General features: G+C 44.7%; 1 protein-coding gene across 12 annotated transcripts in view; it reads left to right on the top strand.

Moving 5' to 3' along the window:
• The window catches only part of SPTBN1 (spectrin beta, non-erythrocytic 1), a 214,887-nt gene that overhangs the window by 164,234 nt on the left and 33,650 nt on the right, over nucleotides 1-17,003 (top strand). For all 12 annotated transcript variants that reach the window (XR_012422380.1, XR_012422381.1, XM_065527088.1 and 9 more), the window contains 10 exons: nucleotides 2,207-2,319; nucleotides 3,101-3,288; nucleotides 4,281-4,398; nucleotides 5,610-5,768; nucleotides 6,733-7,035; nucleotides 8,879-9,032; nucleotides 9,716-10,586; nucleotides 10,674-10,811; nucleotides 11,648-12,404; nucleotides 13,343-13,545. Coding sequence is in view for 10 of the 12 variants with exons in the window: in XM_065527088.1 (XP_065383160.1) it covers nucleotides 2,207-2,319; nucleotides 3,101-3,288; nucleotides 4,281-4,398; nucleotides 5,610-5,768; nucleotides 6,733-7,035; nucleotides 8,879-9,032; nucleotides 9,716-10,586; nucleotides 10,674-10,811; nucleotides 11,648-12,404; nucleotides 13,343-13,545 (3,004 nt within the window). In the remaining 2 variants the exon portion in view is untranslated. The remainder of the gene's footprint in view (nucleotides 1-2,206; nucleotides 2,320-3,100; nucleotides 3,289-4,280; nucleotides 4,399-5,609; nucleotides 5,769-6,732; nucleotides 7,036-8,878; nucleotides 9,033-9,715; nucleotides 10,587-10,673; nucleotides 10,812-11,647; nucleotides 12,405-13,342; nucleotides 13,546-17,003) is intronic.

The raw sequence follows: 17,003 nt of genomic DNA, 5'->3' as shown, positions 1-17,003 counted from the left end.
TGCTATTTTCCAATGCATCAGATTCGCTGATATGTTGGTTACAGGAAGTTGAGATAAAATTATCTTTGTACTAATCCATTAAATGATTTCTCAATATAAACAGAAAACTAAAATTCCTTGGGTTTCAATAAATCTTCGTGCTTAACCCCTATCTTACTATGGGAAGGAATTTTTCCTTACCCCATGTTCTTTGTGCTTTGATAAAGAACCTTTTTTTTTTTTCTTTCCCTATTACAGTGACAACATTTTTTAATAACTTGCTCATAAGTTAATCTTTCTAATCACCGCCCAGTATGAAAAGGGGGATTGATGTTCCCCAGATCACAAAACAAGGAGCTAAAACTGGCAGCTGATTTCACTTTTGTCCTGTGGTTTGATCTTGATTATTAGTTGTCCGGGACCCCAAAGAGCATCAGTTAAAATCTACTTGTAGACAAGTTAAATAAAAAGTTTTGCCTTCTCACTTCTTTGAGTTTTGTTGACATTTTGTGTTGATTAAATTGGATACTTACACTGGCATTTTTTTCTGGCTGTCCTCCAGTTCACTCTCCTTTGTGCATACTTTGATGGGTTGAGCAGACACAGCGGCCCTGGGGTAGGGAACAGTAGCTATGATTCTGGCCCTCACCGCCACTGGCTGCCTAAGTGACCCTGGGCAGGGAGCGTGCCAGCAGTGCGTCCTAATGTTCTCTTGTTTAAATTAAGAGAAACAATTTTGCTCCATACAAGGCTGTCAGGGGTGGCAATAGGAATGGGGGTGTATGTATGAATGTATATTGAAAAAGAGCCTGATGATATCTGTTAAGAGCTGTCCTGTGTGTTCTTTTCACAACCTATCCCAAGTTGAGTGCTTTACTCAATATTGCCAAACTTCAAAGACTTGCTATTTTCAGTTGTTTGTTCCTTTTCTCAGTACCTATTTATTGACCACCTGCTTTGTGCAGGACAGCACAGCAGGAATGTGGGAGGTGGAGTGGCTTGCCAGGACAGGCTTCTACCCTTGACAAGGACTGAATTTTGTAAGGCAAACAAAACATGCATAAAAAACCATAACCTGGCAAAAAGTGGACTATGCATCCATACGAAGTCCCAAGGGAATAGAGGAGGGAGACAATAATGTCAGCTGTAGGGATCATAAATGGTTGTATTGGGTGGTAACTTCTGAAATGGACCTTGATGGATAGTAAGAAAGTTACGGGATCAGAAAGGCCATTTCAGACAAAGGGAAATCATGAGTAAAGGAAGTCATGTTGGAAATTATGTGATATGTATAAGGAATGGTGAATGGTCAAGTTTGATTCAGAGATACAGTGCAGTGGCTCACATCTGTAATTTCTCCTACTTAGGAGGCTGAGGTGGGAGGATTGCTTGAGCCCAGGAGTTTGAGGCTGCAGTGAACTGTAATCATGTCACTGCATTCTAGCCTGGGTAACAGAGTGAGATCCTGTCTCAAAAAAATTTAATAAGGAATACAGTAGCTGAGAGGTAGGACGCTATAGAATTTAGGAATGTCTAGAACTCAATGCTTGACACTTAAATGAAGCGTGGTGAATATTTGAGAAATTGATGGAAAAAAGGGAAGGAAAGTTATAGCCAGATTCTAGAGGACTGAAGCGCTTATACTTTATTCTTCATACTGAGTAATTTTGAGCTAGGAGGAACTGTTCACAGCTGTGCTTCTGGAAGATCAATCTGGGTGCACTATGTGTAAGGAAATTAAGTAGTAGGGAAAGCTGGTGGAGGGAGCCATTGTTTTAGGGCTGGTTATGTGATAGGATGGGTCTGAACCATGAGTCACAATAAGGATTCCACAAATAAGGGTCATCCCAACTCAGACTCAGTGACTAGCTGCTGGATACTGGTAACAAGAAGATAAAGATATCTAAAGACTGAGTGACGTGGGGCGGTGCTGGTCCTGTAGGAAGAAATAAGAACTCAGGCAGAGCAAACCCAGTATGGTAGGGCAGGGAGAGGAACTGTGTGTCTGTGGAAGGCATTTCATGAATATTCACGTAATAGGGAATCGGTGAGATGGTTTCACCCTCATTATCCTCGTAATTAATGCACTGATGGCAGAATGCTCAAGTACAAACATGAAGACCCTGCACCGTTCCGTGTTGTCCAGCAGTCGTTACATTCATTCCTGCTGCCTGGGTGGGGCACAGTAGCATGCAGTACACTGAATAAAGTCTTCTCTGGGTTACAGACATCAGCGTGGACCACCCTGATGAGAAGTCCATAATCACTTACGTGGTGACTTATTACCACTACTTCTCTAAGATGAAGGCTTTGGCTGTTGAAGGAAAACGAATTGGAAAGGTGAGCTCATGCCAGTTTTGTGAGTTGTGAAACATAATTAAGGTTCATTGAGCCCTCATTCTCCCATGCACTCATAAAATTTGCCAATAGCAATTTGTAGTGGGCTCTCCGGATGGTAGGGAAATCAGCGGAAGCCTCTTCATCCTGAAGGGTAACAAGAGGTGGGAGAGATGGCCACCATATTTAGGAAAGGATTTGGGGGCTAACTCAAACCCAGAAACATCCTTCTCCTCAACCTCTCCAGGAAACTGGGTATTGGAAATCTGATCGAGTTGGCTAATGTCATGGGTGTGACATCCTACTTACCACAGTTGAAAAAGTCCTAGCATCATGCTTTTTACTTCTCATTTGGCAATGTTCACCTACCATGTTTTCAAAACACCTCAGACCAGATGACATTGTCCTCTCAATGCAGTGAAGTAAAAAAGTAATGGGCATTTATGGGACAGGATCAAGCTAAATAGAGCCCTTTTTGTTTCTCTAGGGATTTCAGATGTTAGGCTACAGAAATCATTCAGAATCTCTTTGCTTGGGGGTTGGGAAGTTACAAAACCAATTACAGTTAGGCTGTCATTGCTCACAAATAATCAGTCTAGGTGCCTCTTAGCAGATGATTCCTTGAGTTAAAATGCTTGTGCCCAGGTGCGGCCGAACTGTTTCAGAGCCGGCCAAACTGTTTCAAAGCCGGTCGTTTAGTGTGTGTGCACTCGTATAGGGTTGCAATCGTATTTAACTTATGGAGCGACATGATCTTTTTAATTTTTCTATCCCTTGTTTACAGGTGCTTGATAATGCTATTGAAACAGAAAAAATGATTGAAAAGTATGAATCACTTGCCTCTGACCTTCTGGAATGGATTGAACAAACCATCATCATTCTGAACAATCGCAAATTTGCCAATTCACTGGTCGGGGTTCAACAGCAGCTTCAGGCATTCAACACTTACCGCACTGTGGAGAAACCACCCAAGTAAGATGCAGATTATAGTGTGTGATCATTAATATGGAAAGACACATCACTGTAGCCAGCCAACCCTGTGTTCTGATTTCTGTAATCTCATCTCTTAACTGAATGCCTCTCAGTAGCATGTCCTACTCCTTTTCATCTGATTCTGTGTTGCTGAGATTTATGATAGATCATGCTCTCTCCGAGCCCTTCCCAATAGAAATGTACCACTGACATACAGGATATATGAGAATTCTAAGAAATGGTACGAGTCCTCAACCCCTTATCCAAAACCATTGTGCCCAGTGTGTTTCAGGATTCCATAATTTTGGGATTTTAAAAAAACAGCACAGCTCATATGTTGTATATTACAAGACCCCAGATGGGACTAAGGCAGTAGCCCATAAGCCCAGTAAGTATCTGTAGCAAAATGTGTAAATATTCACATTGCATTAAAGACAATAAATAATTCCATAACAGTTCAGATCAAGTTTTGCAACCCCAAAAAAGTTTGATTTTTTTTCATATCTTTTTTAAGTTCATAATTGTTGAATAAGGATTGTAGACCTTATCTATTGCTTACCATAGTTCCAAAGTCATTTTTTTCTTTTCTGAAAATGGTTGCATATACCTTGGTAAGGTCTCTGAAACCCATTGAAAATTACATTAGGTAGACATTTGAAATAATCTGTGTTGAGTGCATTCAGCTACACTGAATGAATGAAGTCAGTCCATTGTCCAGGATTTAGGGTTTAAAGCTTGACTGAAGTGAATACAAAGATTATTGCATGCCCTTGACACCCTCAAATATAAATGTCAGCAACAACAAACAACTATGAAAAAATTCCACAGTTTGGTATGTTTCAAGGTTTGTAACAGCCAGTGAGCAACCTCCTGATGTCTCTTTGCCATACATTTCACGTAAGTCAGACCAGAGTTAAATGATTTTTAAAATGCATGACTGTGGGAAATTTTTTTTTCTCCAGTAACAAATGAATGTTTTCCCCTGCGTTTAGATTTACTGAGAAGGGGAACTTGGAAGTGCTGCTCTTCACCATTCAGAGCAAGATGAGGGCCAACAACCAGAAGGTCTACATGCCCCGGGAGGGGAAGCTCATCTCTGACATCAACAAGGTAAAGTGGATCTGGACTCTGCATGGGCCCTGACCTCCTGGAGGCTTCAGGTTCTATCAGTATGTTTCAACTGCTAAGAGGACAAGAGAGTGGAAGGGGCTGTCCCCACCTGCTGAATTGACAATTGGCAGCTGGTGCTCAGGTGTGGCAAAGGACCAAGCAAACAATGGTGCCGGGCTAGGCTGCTGGAGGCTTCGGGGGGTAATGTTAGATTTCATCAAACCAGCTTTGGCGCAGGCTATACACCTTGCTACTCAGATACATATCACTTTACTTTTCATCTGAGGCAATTGTTTGAAACAAATTACAGAAAGGAGAATTGAAATTTCACGTGTTTGGAATCATAGTGGTTGTGGGGCTTAGGATGTTGGCTTCTTCCATTAGAGAAGCTGTCAAATAAGCAATTTTAATCATCATGCCTGTTATGCCTGCAGTTATAGAAATTCACAGCAGGCATTATTTCCAACTAGAAAGAAATTTGAAAATTCTAGAACTCTGGTCACTTGTACACAACTACATTCCTTTTTGCTGCTCATTAAAAAAAAATTTTTTTAATGGGAGACAGGGTCTCGCTGTAGCTCAGGCTAGTCTTGAACTCCTGGCCTCAAACAATCCTCCCACCTCAGCTTTCAAAGTGCTGGAATTACAGGCATGAGTCACTGCATCTGACCCCACTTAGATTCCTTTGAGTGGAATGTTCGATCTTTTTTTTTTTTATGTGAAGAAATACGTTTCATAGGAATGAATTTAATATGGACAGTGGGTCAGGATTTTGAAAGAAATTTCAGATGTGTAAATTTTTTTAAAGTGGCTCAGGGTGGAATGAATGAGAAATTCATATGAATTCTTAGAAAAATCATGTATCTTTTTTATATGATCAAAGCTATTTAAGATAATTTATTTCCTCTTAAAGTAAGAGATTTATGATTTACTTATATTGCTTCACATCTACAGTTTTGTTTTCCAAGTACAACACAGAATCTTTAGATTTAGATGACGGAAGAGCGTTCCCATGAGGATACACTGAGAGAAAAACCCATTTTTTTCCTCAAGGCTTGAGAGTCAATGATGGTGGGAATGGGATTTCCCATTCAAGTTGTCGGGTCTTTTTGAGAAATACTAGCTGTTGACTGTAGCCACGGAAGTTTCCTTGAACACTACAGGAAACTGTTTGTGTTTGTGTGTGTGTGTGTGTATTTTCATTTTTGTAGGCCTGGGAAAGACTGGAAAAAGCGGAACACGAAAGAGAACTGGCTTTGCGGAATGAGCTCATAAGACAGGAGAAACTGGAACAGCTCGCCCGCAGATTTGATCGCAAGGCAGCTATGAGGGAGACTTGGCTGAGTGAAAACCAGCGTCTGGTGTCTCAGGTTCTGCTCTTGACATTATTAAAAAGACTGTTCTTGGGGTAATCTAGAAACACAGACATATGCCAGGGGCATAGGGCCAGAGGACAGCTGCTTATCGACATTCGTTATTCTGGAGGAACTGTCAGGTCACCTTGGCTACTTCCCATGAAGAGGATGTTTATAATTTCTATATATATATTTCTATTTATCTAATTTTTCATAGATGTGGAAGCAGCTCAAGCAGAGTTTGTTTAGAGCCATTGAGTGTGTGTGAACTGTTCACATTTATAAGTTCTAACAGTTTCTCTCTTTAATCTTTGACCAACTAATCCTTCGAGGCGGTTAGACTGGTTGTGAAATAAGCAAAACTGGCTTGCTTTTCCACCTGACTTGATATAAGCTATCACCTGCTCTAGCTTTTCAGTCAGGTACTAGATATGAGCTGGGCCCCTCTGCAAAATGAGCAGTTACTAGTTTGCTTTGAGGAGGGCATCTAAGCTCAAGGCAGAGACCAGTGAGGTGGGGGACTCAGGAGTCAGATTTAGATTTGAGACCACCAGGGATTAATATGTGCTCAATATTTCATGTCTGTTCTGTTTCCTTTGGCAGGGGGGTGACGGGCAGGGGGCAGGAATGTTTTGTTTTTGTTTTGTTTTGTTTTGAGGCGGAGTTTCACTCTTGTCATTTAGGCTGGAGTGCAGTGGTGCCATCTCAGCTCACTGCAACCTCTGCTTCCCGGGTTCAAGCGGTTTTCCTGCCTCAGCCTACCAAGTAGCTGGGATTACAGGCACGTGCCACCACGCTCAGCTAATTTTTGTATTTTTAGTAGAGACAGGGTTTCACAGTGTTGGCCAGGCCAGTTTCGAACTCCTGACCTCAGGTGATCTGCCCACCTCAGCCTCCCAAAGTGCTGGGATTACAGGCGTGAGCCACCGTGCCTGGGTGGATTTTTTATTTTCCTTCTTTTCATTCCGTTTCTCTGTAGGACAACTTTGGGTTTGACCTTCCTGCAGTTGAGGCCGCCACAAAAAAGCACGAGGCCATTGAGACAGACATTGCCGCATACGAGGAGCGTGTGCAGGCTGTGGTAGCCGTGGCCAGGGAGCTCGAGGCTGAGAATTACCACGACATCAAGCGCATCACAGCGAGGAAGGACAATGTCATCCGACTCTGGGAATACCTACTGGAACTGCTCAGGGCCCGGAGACAGCGGCTCGAGATGAACCTGGGGCTGCAGAAGATATTCCAGGAAATGCTCTACATTATGGACTGGATGGACGAAATGAAGGTAAAACCTGACTGAAAGGAAGGAGGACAGAGCTGATCGAACCAGCGCTCTCTTCACTGGGACTCATTCACTAAACCCGTACATACAGCTGTGTGCCTTGTCTAACTGCCCACCTGTACAGCTAGAGAGGAGCCACATCACCCATGGGAAGATTGCTAGCTCAGGAATTAAATGAGACATGAAGTGTGAAGAAGTTCAGTAGCTAGAGCTCTGTTTCTGTGATTTATGTCTAACGTAGATATATTCCAGTGTAGGGAATCAATCACATTGTGGTTTTCTTTATTTTTAATTTTTCGGGGTTAAACTAACTTGCCATTTTCATTGATCTTTGAGTGAGTGGTACTACTTTGGGCAGGGGTCCCAGAGAGGTGGTATGGGGAGAAGGAAGGAGTGGTAGGTGCCGTGGACAGAGGAGAGGTCGGGAACCAGGCAGCCAGAGTTCTGATGGTGAGTGCCTGAGTTGCCTAATGCTCTTTGAGCCCTCTTTCTTGGTCTTTAAATGGAGATTGTACTTACTATCTACCTCATCCAGTTATTGCAAGGATGGAATGCAGTAGTATGTGCACAGATCATAGGATGGACTGGATGGCAGTGGCTGCTCGTGCCATTTATTGACTGCTCTCAGCATAGAGTTCCAACCTTTCCCCCTTCCCAGGAAGAGACCTGCTATCATGCCATGGCCCTGTACCTGTTCCTGTCCTCCGATGCAGGCCATGGAATGCTCAGCCATGTCAAGCAGTTCTCCAGCTGGAAGGGCTTTAGCCTTGTAGATAGAAGAAAATAGGTCAGTTTTCAGACAGTCCCCTGAAGCCTCCTTTGTCTCAGCACAATGCGCTCCCAAGCTTGACCTTACGCAAGAGATTCCCTTCCCAGGATATAAGCTGTCATCTGTTGCCTACCTCTTGGACTGTTCCTGGCAGAGGGGCAAGGGCACCTGATACCATCAGTTTTCCCTCCTATTGGTCCAGATTTATGATTTTTTTAGGTCTTGTCTCTCTTGACCTCTCAAAATAGAAATGTTCTTAAAATGTAGCAGAGAGGGACTTTTCATTTTGTAAATCATGATGCACATTGTAACTCAGTTGTTCCAGAGACTTCTCAGAAGTAAGAGTGAAGTAGAAATCCCATCTGACAAGGATGTAGAATGAGGCCCCCAAATTTGGCTGGTTGATGGAAGAAACAAGAAAATATCAGTTGGTTCAAACTTAAACCCTAGAAGTTGCTTGGGGTCTACTAAGCAAGACAGCCACCTGACCCTGCTCTCCTTATTGGTTTAAAGATGTGGCTTACAAGCTTTTCAAGTAGATTCTTCTCCCATTGATTGTGTAAGTATAGTAGAGGCATATCAATAAGCTCTTAACCGAGGAAAAACATTCACTTACAGGCTCAGCAACTTCTAAAAGATTTCTTTCAACTTGAAGTGACCAAGTCTATCATCTTTATTTATTTGTTTATTTTTAAGTAGTTGTTGCAGCGGTTTCTTCTTGAAGTTTCAGTTTATATTTTGGAATCTTTCATACAGCACCCCTGCCCACCCTCCCCACTCCCACCCCTGCTGGCCCTCACCACCTTTTTCTTCTATTCTGCACTTTTTAGTGTAGATTTGACTTGCTTATTCCAAGGTTGGTGATCGTTAGTTTGTGATAGCTCTCCTGACTCAGGCCTTCAGGTTTGATTTATTTTGTTCTGGTTTGTTGACCATCATCTTCCCCTGAAGGTGTGGGGTCCATGGCAGACTAGAGGGAAGGCACAGCTTCATTGCTGGCTGTTTGTCTAAAGATTATGTCATGCTGAAGTCAAGGCTATAGTCACAGATGTCCTTTTGATTGCTTCTTGTGCACAGGTGCTAGTATTGTCTCAAGACTATGGCAAACACTTACTTGGTGTGGAAGACCTGTTACAGAAGCACACCCTGGTTGAAGCAGACATTGGCATCCAGGCAGAGCGGGTGAGAGGTGTCAATGCCTCTGCCCAGAAGTTCGCAACAGACGGGGAAGGTAAGGATGGCCCATTCCAAGCATTACCTCCAGATCACCAGAGATTCATATTTATAGAAACACAATGGGGCTTTTGAAGTTACTCTGCCACTATACATTCCTGGTGGGTTTGTCATGGGAGCATGAGATACAGTGGAGTGGCCTTCTGAACACTAATTCTGTCTTGTTTTTCTGGAATTCATATGTCCTTTCCTTAAATACGCAAATGCTGCTTGGCTTTGAGTGGCTTGGTGTTTGGCAGTGAGACTTTTGCCTGACCTCACTCTTTCTGGCCATGCACCGACACCCTGGTGTGGCTGCTCCAGCGGCTCCTGGTTTTCACAGCTGGTTGCACATATCTCTGTTTGGAGGATGTTTAGAATGATTTGGTTTTGCTTCGTATATTTCTAGAAACAATTATATGCAATTGCCTTTTTCTTATGATTCAAGTGCTTTCTTGCAGGAGGATGATCACTTGGTCTGCGGTTGTGCCAAAAAAAAAAAAAAATTTTATCATTGCCCTCACTCCTGTTCTAGTCAAGATATTAGAAGGTGCTCCATTGCCTTATCACATGGCCCTGCATTTAGATTAGCAGTGAGCTGGTAATCATAAGTACACGGGGTGTAGCTCACTGCCTGTCGGTGAGCCTGCACCCATGCTGAGCTCCATCACACACCTACATTCCTTCCTTGATGTTAAACAGGTTACAAGCCCTGCGACCCCCAGGTGATCCGAGACCGCGTGGCCCACATGGAGTTCTGTTATCAAGAGCTTTGCCAGCTGGCGGCTGAGCGCAGGGCCCGTCTGGAAGAGTCCCGCCGCCTCTGGAAGTTCTTCTGGGAGATGGCAGAAGAGGAAGGCTGGATACGAGAGAAGGAGAAGATCCTGTCCTCAGACGATTACGGGAAAGACCTGACCAGCGTCATGCGCCTGCTTAGCAAGCACCGGGCGTTTGAGGACGAGATGAGCGGCCGCAGTGGCCACTTCGAGCAGGCCATCAAGGAAGGCGAAGACATGATCGCGGAGGAGCACTTCGGGTCGGAGAAGATCCGTGAGAGGATCATTTACATCCGGGAGCAGTGGGCCAACCTAGAGCAGCTCTCAGCCATTCGGAAGAAGCGCCTGGAGGAGGCCTCCCTGCTACACCAGTTCCAGGCAGATGCTGACGACATTGATGCCTGGATGCTGGACATCCTCAAGATTGTCTCCAGCAGCGATGTGGGCCACGATGAATATTCCACACAGTCTCTGGTCAAGAAACACAAGGACGTGGCGGAAGAGATTGCCAATTATAGGCCCACCCTTGACACGCTGCACGAGCAAGCCAGCGCCCTCCCCCAGGAGCATGCCGAGTCTCCAGACGTGAGGGGCAGGCTGTCGGGCATCGAGGAGCGATATAAGGAGGTGGCAGAGCTGACGCGGCTGCGGAAGCAGGCACTCCAGGACACCCTGGCCCTGTACAAGATGTTCAGTGAGGCCGACGCCTGTGAGCTCTGGATCGACGAAAAGGAGCAGTGGCTCAACAACATGCAGATCCCAGAGAAGCTGGAGGATCTGGAGGTCATCCAGCACAGGTGAGCGGGGCACTGCCAGTCACTGGCCTGTTCCTTGTGACCACTAGTGGCCCAGGAGGTGACCACCCTGTCAAATTGCCGTTTCAGATTTGAGAGCCTAGAACCAGAAATGAACAACCAGGCTTCCCGGGTCGCAGTGGTGAACCAGATTGCACGCCAGCTGATGCACAGTGGCAACCCAAGTGAGAAGGAAATCAAAGCCCAGCAGGACAAACTCAACACGAGGTGAGCACGCAGCCAGCAGCCTTCCAGCCTCCCACGTGTGGGGCTGGGGAGGGTGAGGTCACTCACTGAGCCTTGCTGTTGGGAATTTCCCACATGGGGTCATTGACATTGCAACACGATGTCGTGGCATTGGCACCTGCGTTTTGACATGTCCTTGTTTTGTAAGAAGTGTCTCTCAGGGCAACATCGTTGGTTGCAGGAGGATGATCTGAGCCAGCCCAGCACCTGCCCCTCTGCACACCAAAGTTAGGGCCTTGGTGTGACCGGTGTCCAGTGTAGAAGGTATTAAGATGACACCTGTGCTATCCATTTTAAAGTAACTTTAGGAACAGGACTCTAGCATGTTCAACACTTAATTTGCCAATGGAAAAGTCCTGATTGTCAGGGCAGACCTTTGTTCTGGTCTTATCTTTTTGTTGAGTAAACATGTTTGAGTAGGTTGTGGCATCTGGCCCTAGTTTTGAAGGTTACCATCAGTCTTAGAGTCTTAGATTTGGAAAACATTCATTAGGTGGAGTTCAGAGATGTGTAAAATGTGTGTTGCAGACATGAATTAATTGACTCTGGGAATGGATGTGTTGTAATTGCTCACATTGGAGCTCTGTAACACATTCCTGTTTGTGACAGGCTTTTTCCAGATTACATTGCATCCCTGAGCCATTTCCATTATATATGGTGTTCGTAGTCTGAGTGAGATAATTTTCCAAAAAGCATGTACTCAAAGCAAAGATGGAGAAAACAGATAAGCAGCATTAACCCCATTACTGTTCCTTTTGCAATCCAGCCATGGTCGGTCTTCCCTTTTTCACACTCGCTCTCTGCCCCTGCACTTACAGGTGGAGCCAGTTCAGAGAACTGGTTGACAGGAAGAAGGATGCCCTCCTGTCTGCCCTGAGCATCCAGAACTACCACCTCGAGTGCAACGAAACCAAATCCTGGATTCGGGAAAAGACCAAGGTCATCGAGTCCACCCAGGACCTGGGCAATGACCTGGCTGGCGTCATGGCCCTGCAGCGCAAGCTGACTGGCATGGAGCGGGACTTGGTGGCCATTGAGGCAAAGCTGAGTGACCTGCAGAAGGAGGCAGAGAAGCTGGAGTCCGAGCACCCTGACCAGGCCCAGGCCATCCTGTCTCGGCTGGCCGAGATCAGCGACGTGTGGGAGGAGATGAAGACCACCCTGAAAAACCGAGAGGCCTCCCTGGGAGAGGCCAGCAAGCTGCAGCAGTTCCTACGGGACTTGGACGACTTCCAGTCCTGGCTCTCTAGGACCCAGACAGCAATCGCCTCGGAGGACATGCCAAACACCCTGACCGAGGCCGAGAAGCTGCTCACACAGCATGAGAACATCAAGAACGAGATTGACAACTATGAGGAGGACTACCAGAAGATGAGGGACATGGGCGAGATGGTCACCCAGGGGCAGACCGATGCCCAGTACATGTTTCTGCGGCAGCGACTACAGGCCCTGGACACTGGATGGAATGAGCTGCACAAGATGTGGGAGAACAGACAAAATCTCCTTTCCCAGTCACATGCCTACCAGCAGTTCCTCAGAGACACGAAGCAAGCGGAAGCCTTTCTTAACAACCAGGTAAGATTTGTTCCTGCCTTTGCTTCCTTTCCATGAAAGCAGCCCTGGCTGCCTTTTGAAATGTTTTGGCTGGGGCAGCTGATTTAACCCACACCTGTATGGAATTATATGGATAATTTAGAGACAGATGTTTTTCCCAATACTCTTGAGGCACTGAAATCCATCACATTGTAGGGGACAGGAATTGAAGATTGCCATAGGAGCTGCTTTGCCTTACAAAGTACTATTTGATTTCAACTGCCATTTAGGACATAGTATGTCCTCATAATTGAGGTATTGATCCCATTTAAAAGATACAGTGAGGGCCAGGCATGATGACTCACTCCTGTAATCCCAGCTTTTGGGGAGGCAGGGGCAGGAGAATCACTTGAGCCCAGGAGGTCAAGGCTGAAGTGAGCTGTGATTGTGCCACTGCACTGCAGCCTGGGTAGCAGGATGAGACCCTGTCTCTTTAAAAAAAAAAAAAAAAAAAGTACAGTGAAGGTTTTTTTTTTCTTGAGACCAATCTGTCTTATTGCTCTAAAAGGGTCAGGGACTTCACCTGAGGACACAAGGCAGCGATTAGAGAAATAAAAACAGCTGAGGATAGTCACCAACTTCAGGGCTGCTATTGTCTCAAAGAGAGGGTATGAAGGGTACATTACTGTTGCCTTGACGGGCACGTGAGAGAACCCTTGAGGCTGATGCACAAAGCTTTGGTTCCTTTCCTCAGTCACTTTGGAAAAAAAATTTAGAGCATTTAAACCCTGAGGAAATTCAGTGAGTTACAGTGTCCCACTGGGTTTTTTTACCTCCTAATTTTTAATTTGATGTGATTTAATTATTTCATGTAAGTGTAATGAAGAAAGTGTTGTGAAGTATGTTGCATGGAAATGTAGAACACAGGAAAATGAGATCCTTCATTGATCCTTTATGACTTGTTTCTCTTTTTAAATAAGGAGTATGTTCTGGCTCACACTGAAATGCCTACCACCTTGGAAGGAGCTGAAGCAGCAATTAAAAAGCAAGAGGACTTCATGACCACCATGGACGCCAATGAGGAGAAGATCAACGCTGTGGTGGAGACTGGCCGGAGGCTGGTGAGCGATGGGAACATCAACTCAGATCGCATCCAGGAGAAGGTGGACTCTATTGACGACAGGTACAGTTTTCTGAGGTTCTTAAGGGAGACTTGCACGTTGGGGCTCTCAAACTTCTGAATCATTGGCCAGAAGCCCTTGGGAGTGTGGGCATAAATTTCCCAGTGGGCGGAATATAGGTGCCCAGCAGAATTTCATCTACCCAAACAGAAAATTAGTGAGCCGTGCATGACTGCCTGAGAATGTGGTTCTGGTGAGACATGTACAGGTGTCCACAAAAGGAAAGAAAGCCTGAGAAGCCAAGCTAATTCTTAACCAAGGACCTGTAAGAGCTGCAATGCTGCGTCGCATTCAGGTGTAAGCCATGCCCTTTGAGGATTGACACGTGCTTGTGTCACCTGATAGGACCCCTGACGCCAGGTATTCCCAGCCAAGCCCATGTTCCCCTTCATCCATGAGAAAGAAACCTGTCAGCAGAGTGGGAAGGGAGGGTGAAGCTGGCTTGTTCTGAGGACCTGGCAAAGCCACAAAGGAACATAATCTGGACTTTTTTAGAAAATTGGCTTGGATAGTGCTGTAATAGGATCTTTTTCATGATGAGAGGTAAATAAGAGCAAAGGTTATTTTCCTCTTCTGCCAGGGCATCTCCAGGATTGGATACACTTTATTCATTTCTTGTTTAAAATTATTTATTTATTTACTTGTGTGTGTGTGTCTGTGTGTCTGAAAGATTTCCTGCCTGGCTGGAGGCCAGTGGACTCCATTTGACCCTAACTCTTTGACTCACCCCTTACTCTTGCCTTGCCCTGGTTACTTAAGTTGGAGGTTGGGGCAGATCAGGAGTTGGATGCACTAGCACAGGCCAGTCTGGACCAGCCACTGGATCAGTCACTAGCCTCTGTTCCAGTTTGGGTTGAATTTAACGGCTTGCTGTGAGACTGATATCATCAAAAAACAAGCTCTTCCTCTGTGCCTCTCTCCTGGCCTTCAGGTGTATTGGAAAGGAAAAATACTCCTTTGCTTACCACATCCAAGAGGGTTTCCTCGGACCCCTGGTCAAGTTGACTTAAAATAAGATGGGTGGAGAGGGGATGACTCTGTTTCCAGTAAAGATTGAGCTCCTGTCTTTAGCACTTCTAATCTTTTTTCTGAGCTGATTCCCAGCCTGAACCGTATGTTCTCTAGGGTGGTGTTGTGGAATAGAGCATAACTTATATTACTTATAATTTTGTATCTGTTGCTTTTAAAACAGCTGCAAAAAAGAAAAATCCACCAAATCCTCCTTAAATGAGTGTGAGAAACAGTGATTGGGCAAAGCGTTCTTAACCTAGAGGAAAAAAACTTCCTTTTTTTGTAATACTAACTCTGAGTATTTTGTAAATAAGGTATCCTGTGTACTTCCATGTTAGATGCACACAGCTGGTTTCCTGCAGGCGGGCTTGGCTGTTAGGGACATGTGCATTCAGGCAGGCGTGCAGCTGTCTTGGTGCTTCCTTGGTTTCTTTTTATGTCCCCAGTGCTGCAACAGTACAAAGCTGTTGGAAGCAGATGATGCTGTCAAGACTCCTGGATATGAGAAAACGTTTCAGCAGCAGCAGTCCTCAGTTGTGGCTTAACCTTCCTTTTGCCCTTGACCAAGATCCCAGGCTCCTGCTGTTCCAGAGCTTCCTTAGGATTCCTCAGTTTTAAAAAAGAAATGTAAAAATGACCCTGTATTATCAATAAGCATAATAAAGATGGAAGGAGGGAGCTTCCAGATGAGCTGCCATCGGGAGAACTACATTTTCTTATTTTTCTCCACTGATGTTAACTGAACTCTGATTTCACTTTAATATCCCCAGAGGCCCACAGAACTGAAACTGACCCTAGAGGGTACTTGTCTGTTATGAAAACACACACATTTGTGAGTTCCAGGTGTTGTAGGAGCACAAGCTAAGTAAACATCTAAACCTTCAGATCTAATCCCCGCTCCTCGAAACATCCTGACACTGGTGAAGCGATTCTCCTAGAATGTAAAGTCATTATAATGTGCTTACGTTCAGGAAATCTCCTGAGCTGTTGAAATGAAAGAGTACCAGAACAAAGACACTGACTCTAACAGATGTGGGTAGGGCATGAGTGGCCTTCAGAGTGCCTGTGAGTGGGGAGAGACTGTCCTCAGCCTGCCCTAGCGGATGTGAATAGGGAGGGAGGGAGCTCCTGGCCAAAAGGGAAATTCCAGCCACAGCACAGTTCATGGGGAGCAAGGAACAGTATCTAGCTTCATAAAGCAAGACCCTCTCTCACACCGGAAAACAGGCTTAAAAATTACCCAGTTGTTTCACTCAGGCACCTGGGGTTCTTGACTATTCACAGAAACCAGAACACCCACATCTGCTTCATATGATAAGGGAGCTGTTTTGAGTCTTCTGTCGGGGAGAGAAAGTGAGAGATGGAAAAGCACTCTTAGTTCTGTGGAAGCTACAGCCTAGTTTTAGAAGGCCCTTGCCTATAATTGAATCCAAGATCCAACATAGAATTTCCTGAGTTTTACTTCCCGTGAATGATGTCCGTTGCACTAGTAAACCATTAAGCCACACTCACTTCTTTTAAGTGTTTTCTGAGTCAGCAGCAGTCCCAGATGCCTGCGTGGCTGTGTTTCACACCACACAAAGGCCGTTGTCACACCTGCGCATAGATCGGCGTCATTTGGACATGCAATTCTAAATCCTTGCCTCTTTCTTCCCATCTTGATGGTCCCACTGTAAAAGAAAGGCTGCCCGGGCAGGTATCTGCTGGATATGCGTGAGAGTTGATTATATAAGAAACACATTCAGGATTCTGTCTGGTTGTATTTCTCCCTTAATGAACCTTTCCAGACAGTGTTTGAAGTTGCGTTCATTTCTATTATTTCCGTGAGAGGCGAGGATGTGTGTCCTGTTGTTAATTTCCAGTATCTGGGATTCTTCCCTGCCACTGTAGGACTTAAATGAGATGCCATGCCGAAGGAAATGGAATCCTTTATCCCTTTGACTAGGGGCAGGACTCCTGCATTTGTCACTAACTCCAACTCATATTACCTCCTTTCTAAAGATTTGCGTTCTTGAACTCCCCTAGAAATAGAATTGGAATTTGAGGGAAGGGAATTTCCTTTTGACATTCCTAACCCATCCACATTCTTAGATGACTAATTCTTTTTAGCCCAAATTCACTAACAGTCTTTTATTTTTTTTAATTTAATTTTGGTCTCTGATGATAGATGCAATGACATAAAATGTCTCTGGCCTTTATTATTTTTTGTTGTTATAAAAGCAGTAAATGTCTAACATTTTCAAGGGGAGAACTACTGCCCTTAATCCCATCTGTAGCATATGCCATTTGAGTGTTTGGTTTCTAAGCCATGCCTTGGAGTTTTGTATCGTTTAATATGTATAAACTCTTTTCATTTAGCATTATAGTATAACTATTTTTCTATGTTTGCATTTTGCCTATGTGGGATAAGCATATTAAAATCTCTTTTCCTGGAACTCCTTTCAACTTA

This window comes from Macaca fascicularis, chromosome 13, assembly GCF_037993035.2.
Source record: "Macaca fascicularis isolate 582-1 chromosome 13, T2T-MFA8v1.1".
Classification (NCBI taxonomy): Eukaryota; Metazoa; Chordata; class Mammalia; order Primates; family Cercopithecidae; genus Macaca; species Macaca fascicularis.
The sequence above is the reverse complement of the archived record's forward strand: the minus strand, read 5'-3'. Positions and strand labels throughout refer to the sequence as shown.